Source organism: Elaeis guineensis, chromosome 12 (assembly GCF_000442705.2).
Source record: "Elaeis guineensis isolate ETL-2024a chromosome 12, EG11, whole genome shotgun sequence".
NCBI classification, from domain to species: Eukaryota; Viridiplantae; Streptophyta; class Magnoliopsida; order Arecales; family Arecaceae; genus Elaeis; species Elaeis guineensis.
In genome coordinates, this window is record NC_026004.2 from 87,675,285 (window position 1) to 87,686,078 (window position 10,794).

The window sequence follows — 10,794 nt, forward strand, 5'->3', positions numbered from 1 at the left end:
TTCTCATTTCTAATCATGCTCAGTACCATTGTTCTCTAATAATCATCTGCATTCTCACTCTAGTGTCTCAAACACTATAGATTCAAGATCCGTCTATCAAAAAAAAAAGTGATCCGTGCACCAGTCTAGTCGGATCAATCACTGTCTCCGTAATTATCATCGACTGAAAGTAGTTTAGGAATTAATATATAATGACACATATCTTAAATTCTTAACTCTTGAGAATATATGTCATTGACCACTAACTCTTTGGATGATTCTAGGATATATTATTCTAGAAAAAATAATTATTCATAATTTTTAATTTAAATAAATCAAGTACAAATTTATATCCTGAAAAATTATAATGTGTCACCAATAATTAACTTTTTAGATCACATATTTAACAAAAATAATAAGATTTAGAGTGACAGAATCAGCAACCACAACAGGCTCAACTAGCATCTTATGGATAAAGGGAACATGATAAGCTCTGCCATCATTTGCTGGGAATAACAGTTTGTCGGAGGTTGAGAAATACATATGGAAATTGAAACCACTTTTAATGTTCACAAATGCATTAAGGAAGAAAAATAAATTATGCCTCCTATCTCCTATAAGGGGATGCATATGATTAAAGGTTGTTAGAAGAATATATGCAGATCTGGACCTAACATTCTTGCTACTTAGAAAATATTCAAGGAAACTTTCTATAGAAAATATTTTTCTTAAAGTATTTGAATATAGATTGAAAGTAATTTCATCAAATTGAAACAAAAAGAATATGTCTGTGACTTAGTATGAGGCTAAATTTATCCGTTCGGTAAAATTTGCTCCTAATGTTGTAGTTGACGAGCAAACCTAAATTAAATGATTTATAATGAGAATGAGGTCTCGGCTTAGATAATTGGTGAATGCATTTGAGTTGACTATCTATGAAGTGTTAGTGAACAAGACATTGTTAATTGAGAATGATTTTAATAAAGTATAAAAAGATAGAGATTGGAATTTAAAAAAAAAAAATCTTTCATAATAGCATCCTGATTGAGTCAAAGTTTTGTTAGTTAGCTCAGGAGAGAAAAGATTCAGCACTCTACTATTAACCTTCATTAAAACAGTGGAGTGCAGTAAAGGGCAATGCAGAACAACATTGTCATTGGACAGTGGGGCTTGTTTTGAGCATGGCCAACTAAGCCGCAAGGTGACTACATGTCTATTCAATTTTACATGATATATAGATTGAGGATGTTTTCGGAATCTGTAGTCCTAAAAGTTTCATAAAAGTTGAAAATTTTTGATTAATGTCGTTATTCTATCTATTTTAATAGATTTTTGATAGGTTATCATGTTACATGCTCATGGAACTTTATTTAAAATATTTTTAGGAAAAATTTTAAAATAAAATCTTTTTCAAATAGAATTTTTTAGTTTTCTAATAAAACTAAAATAATTTCTTAATTTTTTATTAAATATTATTATAACATCTAAAAATATTTTTAGGGGATCGGAAAATATTTTCTGATACCCAATAAACTTAGCCATGACCTCAGGCTAATGCTGTGGCGTTATTCACGGCGACGGCGGACTAAGCGCGCTGTGTATAAATACCCGGCCCGCCCGGTTCCCTCTTCCCCCCTGAAACCTCGAACCCCGGCACTTTCGGTCGCCGCCGCCGCCGCCGCCACAAAAATTTACCAAAAAGCTTAAAAAAAAAAAGATGCAGGCAACGGCGTCCACTCACCATCACCACCTCTTCTGTCCATTCACCGCCCCCTCCTCCTCGCGCCGCCTCTCCCGAACCTTGCAAATCGGAGGCCGCCGCCGATCTTCGGCGTCCTCCGTCGTCCGAATGAGCCTCCGTGACGACGGCCCCGCCCTCGCGGTGGTCGGCGTCACCGGCGCCGTCGGCCAGGAGTTCCTCCGCGTCCTCTCCGACCGTGACTTCCCCTACCGTAGCATCCGCATGCTCGCCAGCCACCGCTCAGCCGGCCGCAGCATCCCCTTCGAGGGCCGTGACTACGTGGTGGAGGAGCTCGGCCCTGAGAGCTTCGACGGCGTCGACATCGCCCTCTTCAGCGCCGGCGGCTCCATCTCGAAGGAGATGGGCCCGGCCGCCGTCGAGCGGGGCGCCATCGTGGTCGACAACAGCTCGGCCTTCCGGATGCACCCGGAGGTCCCGCTTGTCATCCCGGAGGTGAACCCCGACGCCATGGCGCACATCAGGCTGAAGGGGAGGTCGAACGGGGCCCTTATCGCCAACCCCAATTGTTCCACCATCATCTGTTTGATGGCCGCTACGCCTCTACATCGTCACGCCAAGGTAATACTTCTACGGGTTTCTTTCCTCCCCAGATCGAATCTTGGTCTTGTCTCCATCTGACATTATACTCCTTCTCCACTAAAAATCTGATCTTGGTGTTATTTCATTGTGGCCGTCTCGTCAAGTCTTTGAAACCAGCATGGGGATCATCCGATAAGCACCGAGCCGTGTGCTCGAGTATTATCATGTTTCAGGATGTTGACACCATATCCATTTCATCTTTCTAGCCATCTATTTTTTGGTAGGATTCGTGCAATTATAATTTCTCTATGTAAAATAGCAATTACTAGATCGATACGTCATCTAATGCACCATGAAACATCGTTAATGAATCTATCAGCATACTATCCTTAATTTCCAATATTCTTGATACCTATTCAATTTTATCTTCTCACAGCAAACATAGAGAAGATTCCATCTTCCTGCACTCAATCACAAATAAGGGGGTTGGGCTTAGCTCTGAGAATTTAGTTAGGCTTCAATTTGTCATCCTTGCAGAAATAAACTTTGAATTCCAATTGCTAGAGTACTTTGTACATTTTCAAAATTTTTTGAATGTTGTGATGGTCGGTGCCACCTAATATGTCAGCTTGGCTTTGTGTATGTGGAAGGTGGTGAGAATGGTCGTCAGCACCTATCAAGCAGCCAGTGGTGCAGGTGCTGCAGCAATGGAAGAGCTTGAGCTGCAGACTCGTGAGGTATTCTGCTTGAGTCTCTCTTCCTGTCTGCTTTTTTTTTTTTTTTTTAAGTACTGCTTAATTATGGTGCATATTTTTCTCTAGGTCTTGGATGGAAAGCAACCGACCTGTAAAATCTTTAAACAACAGGTTCTTTTTAATTTTTCTGTCTTGGTTACCTTGAGTTGAAAATTATGATGAATGGACTGGTTGATGCCAAATTATTTCTTAATTTCTGTTCATGCAGTACGCATTTAATCTGTTCTCTCATAATGCATCAGTTCTCTCAAATGGGTATAATGAAGAGGAAATGAAAATGGTGAAGGAAACAAGAAAAATCTGGGTAACTGTTTCTATATTGTGTATATGGATACATTTCATCATTCTCTGTCTTATTGATTCTTTCATCGTTTTCTATCTGTTTCTATATTGTGTATATGGATACATTTCATCATGCTCTGTCTTATTACTCTTTCATCATTTTCCCATTTAAGGTGGTACTGTTTGTGTGCCTCATCTGTTTCATGTTTCAAATGGACCTGTTTTAGAATGACGTGGACATCAAAGTCACTGCAACTTGCATACGAGTTCCTGTGATGCGTGCGCATGCTGAAAGTGTGAACCTCCAATTTGAAAAGCCACTTGATGAGGTGAATTGGGAAAAATAATGTGCTCTACTTGACAATGGAATCTTATAAATTGCTATGCTGGTTGCTAGATGTTCACCTATAATATAGGTAGTCCTATTTGGTAAATTATCTGAAACCTTTGCTTTGGTGGACATCCTTATGGCTTGTGTCCATGCTGTTGTATTTGACAATAGCGCCAGTTTGTGTTGGTACAAATACCCTTCTGTCCGATTATGCATATTTATAAGTAGTCTAAAATGTCTATAGGATAAGATTGCTACAAACAACACCATCTAGTTTTTGAGATAATATCCTTTAGAGAGGCATAGCTTGTGGTGAAACTAGCAAATTGTTCAACAAGTAATGTAGACACGAAGTTTTAAATTAATGGTTTTGTATGATGATCATCATTGATACTGGTCTTGGTCTGCTTTCATGAACGAGCAGTTAAACCTGAGGTGTAATTCCATTATACAGTTATGGAATGCCTTGAGCCATACCTTTAGTAGGGAATTGGAATTTGGTTTCAGCTTCAATTACTCACCAATTTGGTCAGATATGAAACAAAAAAAGATAATTTATGCATATACATGTACACTAAAAACAAGCCCCGATGTCTATTTGGCTGATATGGGGACTTTCAAAAACTTCTACTTTCTACATAGCATTTTGTAACAACATGTTCATGTTGATAATTTTAGAGTTGGAGCATATAAAAATCAAGATGGTGTTTTAATCTTTTTTTGTGCCCTTCAGGATGTTTGGTGCTAGACATTTATTTCTAGCTCATCCCCTTTCTACAATTAGTGTTACCCCTATGACATTCCTTTCTGTGCTAAGACGTTACATACTGGTAAGATAATGGCCTTATGGGTTTCTGTTGTGTCTACACTTTTATTGTTGCTTTCTTCCCGTAATTGGTGTTGAAGATATGGCTGATGTTATCAGCTATCATTTCATAAAGTCACATTAACTGTTAGCATTTATGGAGACTCTTTGGCATGCTAAATTGCCTCAACAAAACTCCTTTATCACTAGATTACTGAAACTTTGGCCCAATAAGACATTTCATGATTGGGAGAGGCAAATGTTTCATTTAGCGGTTACTTCAGTGCTGATGCCTAACAGCAGTATTTCGTGAATGCGTAACGCATTTTTCTTTTTTATCTCCTGAGTCAATATGAATTCAGTTTTTTTAAGCAATATTTAAGGCCTCTTGTAAAGAGGTGAGTCTATTTTCTTTGTTTCAAGCATGAAGTTCATCTCCAGAAGGGCTTCCTGGAAAGTTGTATTTTTTTTTGGTTTCTTTTGAATTTATCTCATTGAACATTAAATAACCATATCAAGCAAAGATGTGAATGGTGAGGTGGGTTTATGGAAAACTATAGGAAGGATTGGATTAGGGACATGGACTCCAAATTCTCAGGAATTGAGCAAATGGAAGATAAAGAAATGGAGAACTGATTGAAATGGCATAGTTTTGTGAAAAAAGATGGTGGTGGGGCCTTGATGTTCCTCCACTGTTAGCATGGATATCTATGATAGGGATTAGGATAAAGATTTTAAGCTGACTCTTGCTGTATATTCTAACCTGCTTAAGCTCTTGTATCATCCCAACATATTAGTTCATTTGGCATGTAAATGAACTTCTTATTCTAGCTCTATCATCACCATTTCAAATTCCTTATACTTCTCGTCAGCAGTCAACCAGTAACTTGGTATTGCTATCTCGAAGGTGCTGGAAATAATTAATAGATGTTTTTCATCTTTAGTCAATGTAATAAGGTCCATTTTGCTCCATGTTTATCATTTGATTTTCAAGTTTTTCAGACCCTCAGGGCAGATTTTACTTATCTGCTTCTTAATGCATGGACAAATTAAGACTCTTACATCTGTCAACCTGGTTTTCTAATATTATTTTCCTATCAGAGTACCAAATTTGGCCAGCTCTAACTGAGAGTGAGTTTACAATTTTTGTGATTAGCCATTTTAGAAGATACCTACCAGATGTTTCCCATAACTCAAAGTGCTCATCAGAGCTTTGAGTTTTCCTTTTCATTTGAGCTAATGGTATATTCTGACCTTTCTTTTGTCACTTATGAGTGGTACAATGGTTCATGCTCAATATTTCTATTATTAGCAAGGTACTGGCAAATGGATTTTCTTACTCTTCTGCATAATTTTTGAGAACATATTTCTTTATATTGCTATTACCAAGGATTCAGATTCCGGTGGGATGTCTAGATATGCCGGAACAAGGCTGTCCTGTTAGTGTCCCAACGTCCTGATTGGGACATCTTAAGACATCCCTTGTCCCAAGTGTCGGGACACGGCGGGACGGCGATGCATTATGTTCTATGGAAAAATTGGGATAGTCCCATTCTATGGGATTTAAAAACTTGGCTATCACGTGGATGATATTTGAAGTCTGTATGTTTATCTGCTGTCTTAACTTCTATTTCGTACTATTTGAACTCCTAGAAGACAATTAGACATGGACAGTGAATTCTATTCACATGTTGATTGGATAGGACACTGCAAGGCAAATTCTTAATGGAGCTCCTGGCGTGGTGGTAATTGATGACCGGACATCTAATCTCTTCCCAACACCCTTGGAGGTTTGTTTATTGATTTATGTAATTTTTATGACGATTAGGCATCATAATAAGGAGGACATTGGATTGCCATGGATAACTCTCATGCTGAACTAGTGTACAAATTTGTGTTGTTTGTAACTGAACACCTGGTGATGCTTAAAGTTTAAAAAAGAAAATTCCAACTACAGGTATCAAACAAAGATGATGTTGCAGTAGGACGGATTCGTCAAGATTTATCTCAAGATGGCAACCTTGGGTAATATAGCTTTCCTCTAATTAAAATTCTAGTTACTACTACTGGTAGGATTACTAGTATTACTATCATTAGTTGTTTGAGAAATATTACTCATGTTGTACTACTAGGTTTCTCACTACTTTATATGGTTACTAGTATCATCATCCCACATGGTATGTTAACCGGAAGATTTCACTACAGGTTGGACATATTTGTCTGTGGGGATCAGATTCGTAAAGGAGCTGCACTAAATGCTATCCAGATTGCTGAAAAGTTACTTTAGTGAATACACAGATTGTTCTGCAAGTGGCTGGGCATTGTTTCTTGTCAGCTGTTGTTTGAAGAGAATCATTAGGAAGTAAAGGAGAAATTAGAGTGGGTTTAGCTGCCCTGAGAATGATGTATCATTTACTTGTGTTATGGGAGAGAGCAAATTTTGGTATGGTCTATTTTTTAGTCTTTGTTGATTAGTAATAATTATATAATGAGGTACATGTTTAGCGATTGCTTTGAAAATAAGAATGCCATTTGCAATTTGGTACTATGAATTTGCTTTTCTGATAAACTTGTTTTATGGTTACCAATATGGAGCTACAGTATGAAAGATTAAAGTTCAAGAGGCTTTCTAGTGACTTGCATAGGCTATTGTACAATTTGTCATACTGAGAAATTTGACTTCATCAAAGCTTCTTATGATTAAATTATAAATTAATGAAAAGCTATTCTGTTTTTATAATTGCTAAAACTATGATTGTGTGTAAATTGTTAAAATTTTTGAGTGGTATTTTAGTTATTAAAAGAAGCTAGTTTAAGTTCGAACCGCTGCTTCAGCAGGATCCCTCGATGTAACTTCAGGTGGGCAGGTTGAAGACAAGCAATAATACTAGTGAAAATAGGTTGATCATGATTATATGATTATGTCTGATAATCTCCCATGCTTTCTTGCCATCTCAATTGCAGGCTCACTTGGTTTTATTGGGCCAAAGCAGGTAGCTTATCTTTTATTGTACTCTAATCAGGCTATGATGTGGAAATGCTGATTCCTAGCCTTTCATGCCCATAAAAAGGGGTAAAACTATATGTAAGGAGGGACGATTCTCATTTTCCCGTGCATGAATAGTACTAAGTGATATATATCATACCATATCAGATTAAATCATATTAATTAATTATTTATTAATTTTTTCTCTAATAATTTGTTATATATTAGATAATATAATACTATTGATATTATCTAGTATATAATATTTGAACTATACATTAGCATCGCATAGACAATTATATATATTATTATTATTAATGATATATTATAGTATTATGTATTATTAAATTATTTTTTTATTATAGGGGGTGTTTGGTTCGCGATCAGAGTTGGAATCGAAATCGGTATGGGAATGGATTGGAATAGGAATCGGAGTGATCAAATCTCTCAAAATATTTGGTTCACGATCAGAATCGGAATAGAATCATTGTTGTTGCTTGGCTCATTTAAAAATAAGAATCAGAATTAATTTAAATTTAAATTTTTATCTTTAAATTTAAAATCTTCAAAAATTGATTGTTTTTAAAAAAATTAATATTTTTACTTTATTTAATACTAAAAATATATATCAAGAGATTTGAAATTAAATATAATTTGTTAATTTAAAAAATTTGAAATTAATATAATTTATTAATTTAGAAAATATAATGTAGTTATAAAACTTCCAGCAATGGATATCAAATACATCTTTTAAAAAAAATTATATATAATTTAATATATAACTAGTTAGATTTTTTAGTAAAAAATTTATTAGTTAGAAGTATTGTATTTTTTTTGGATAAAGTGAGAAGCTCCTAGCATTGTTGATTTAATGACAGAAAGTGTTGATATTGTAGTATATACATTGAAAAATGAGGAGGATATACTGAATATATAAAAATGCGATATATTGAAAACTGAGTGAACCCCAAAGTTGATACTGACAATTCTACAAAGCTAAGCATAATGCATTGACAAAGCCATAAAAAAATACCTAATTACCAAGAATCAAGACTATCATAGTGGTATTTGCTCTGCATAATAATATATAAAAATAAAATTTTATAAAATTTCATAAAAAAAAGTTAAGCACTCCATCAACAATAGCATTACACAAAATATTAACATCTAAAATCTGACCCACCAATGTCTGAGTCAAGAAGACTAAGCACGTACTGCCTCTTCAAGTGTGATATAAAAGAAAAGAATACTGTGTTCTTGCTAGGCTTTGCTGTGAGAATATCGGCCGTCTTTATCACTTTACCACTAGTCAATGCAAATATTTTTAGCTAAGGCAAAGAAAAAATATTTTTTTTGATAAAGTTAAGTAGACATTTCCTCAAACACATTGCTTGTCTATCTAGATATATAGAGAGATCAAGAGAGAGGGAGAGACTTACCGATGATCGATCTGACGTGAAGAAGATGGGAGGTCACGGGAGATGAATATGGACAGGCCCTTCCTCGTAGAGAATAGGAGAGGTAGGGGCTTGATGGGGGTGGAACAGCTAGGGAACTAATACAGAGTGGGGGGCTGTTGGTCATCGGAGTAAGGGGAGAGTGGCCATGAGATCCATCCGGGGCAAGGGTTTCTCACCTTTTTTTTGGTTCGAGAGAGTCTATCGGATTTTTTTAGAGGATGAGAACAACAGATTTATTTGATAAAATAATTAAATATGAGGGATAATTTAGGAAATAATTTGTTAAATACTGAAATAGACTTTAAATCCGTAGGGGAGATTTCGGAGTAGGCTTTAGAGTGATTAAATTATTCCCATTCCATTCTGAAATCGGAATCAGAATGGGACTCCTCTCAACTAAGCGGCTGGAATAGGAGTTACCTATTCCAATTCTCATTTCAGACCTTCATTTGTCTCAACCAAGCACCCCTATAATGTTATTAAAATGATTATATTATTAAATAAATTTTATAATTATCATATGATATTTATACTGTTGAATTATATAGTACATTACCTTTTTTTGCTTTACTTTTTAATCAAAAATATATATATTTGCATCGATCTCAGCATTAATAATATTGTATTATATTAATAATATTAAACATAATATACTAATGGGAGAAACTATGGAGCTTCTCGATTGTAGTAGGATAATGAATTGAGGCTCACTAATCACTATATCTATGGTAATCCTTCACCATTATTCGAAAGGTGGTATAATTCAATCTTACAAGTCTCTAAAATTTATGGGTTAAAAGAGATGTCCTCGATAATCAAGCTAAAGAGGCTTGACTGGTGAGAAAAGATATAGAAAATGCTAAGCAAAGAAATTCAAAACATTATCTTCAACTTGGTAACTTAATCAATCTTGTAGAAGAACTCAAAATATTCTTTGTGAATGGTCCAAGAACTTAAATTTGGAATCCCTTCTTTCAAAACCTTTGCCAAGAAAGCAAGACACTTTTCAAAAAACTAAACAGAGTAATAGCCATAGGTTGCTCTACTAGTTTCTCCATTTTTCTCGTAGTCGTATCTACCATCCTTAATAATGTCGTGGATAGTGAAGAACTCTCGAGAACAGAAATACACGTAATGGCATTGAATGAAGGCTCCAGAGAAAGTTACCTATGCCAATTGTATGTCGTTAAAACTTTTCTAGAATATCAACTTATGCCTATAGGAAGAGAAGATAAGTCCTTTGTAGTTTTTGTTAGAAAAAATACAAGTCCTCCCCTATAGAAGTGTATCATATGGTCAAAAAATTTTAATACAAAATAAGATAAATTATTAAAAATAGATGAAAACAATCAATTTTTGAAGATTTTTTAATTCAAAAATAAAAGAAAAAATTTGAGTTATTTCTGATTTCTATTTTCAAAGAATCATATAGCCACAATGGGAATCATTCATTTTGATTCAAATTCTAATTCTGTTCATGAACCAAATATTTGAAGGAGTATGGCCATTCTGATTCTTATTCTAATCTATTTGGATCTCAATTCTAATCTCAATTATTGAGGTAGGTCCTCATCACTTAACCGACCTCAATCGAAAACTTACTTCGAAAAAAGCTGACCTCATCAGAAGACTGTGGTCCTCAGGAAGCTGGTCTCATCAGGAGGCTGATCTCATCTGAAAACTGAGGTCGGTAAAAATACGACCTCAACATCACCTGAGCGTGGTGACATTATCCGAGTTGAAGACTACATCAGCCAATGACTGACCTATTTCTTTAGTGATTTTGGTGAGAAACCGACATACTTGCCTGTCACAACAGCCCTGATCCGGAGATCGAGTCCCTCAGCTGCATACGGCACCTAATACTTCAGGTCGGTCATATACCGACTTGACTTTCCAACCCTACTCGACGAGT

General features: G+C 35.7%; 1 protein-coding gene across 2 annotated transcripts; it reads left to right on the forward strand.

Annotated features, from left to right (window-relative positions):
* The first annotated feature begins 1,547 nt into the window (after nucleotides 1–1,547).
* Nucleotides 1,548–6,981, forward strand: LOC105061169 (uncharacterized). Of its 2 annotated transcripts, XM_010945137.4 has the most exons (8): nucleotides 1,550–2,299; nucleotides 2,911–2,997; nucleotides 3,082–3,126; nucleotides 3,224–3,319; nucleotides 3,525–3,626; nucleotides 6,137–6,223; nucleotides 6,391–6,458; nucleotides 6,639–6,981. In XM_010945137.4, the coding sequence occupies exons 1-8, from the start codon at nucleotides 1,697–1,699 to the stop codon at nucleotides 6,718–6,720; spliced, it is 1,170 nt and encodes a 389-aa protein (XP_010943439.1). In that variant the 5' UTR covers nucleotides 1,550–1,696; the 3' UTR covers nucleotides 6,721–6,981. The 2 variants fall into 2 exon arrangements, with proteins under 2 accessions (XP_010943440.1, XP_010943439.1); XM_010945138.4 differs by lacking the exon at nucleotides 3,525–3,626 and having other exon boundaries at nucleotides 1,548–2,299.
* The last annotated feature ends 3,813 nt before the right edge of the window (nucleotides 6,982–10,794 follow it).

Excerpts from the sequence above, each read along its gene's own strand:
- LOC105061169 (XM_010945137.4), top strand. The coding sequence starts at position 1,697 with ATGCAGGCAACGGCGTCCACTCACCATCACCACCTCTTCTGTCCATTC. Across the intron at positions 3,627-6,136 it reads TTGAAAAGCCACTTGATGAG|GACACTGCAAGGCAAATTCT; the intron begins GTGAATTGGGAA and ends TTGATTGGATAG. Across the intron at positions 6,224-6,390 it reads TCTTCCCAACACCCTTGGAG|GTATCAAACAAAGATGATGT; the intron begins GTTTGTTTATTG and ends TTCCAACTACAG.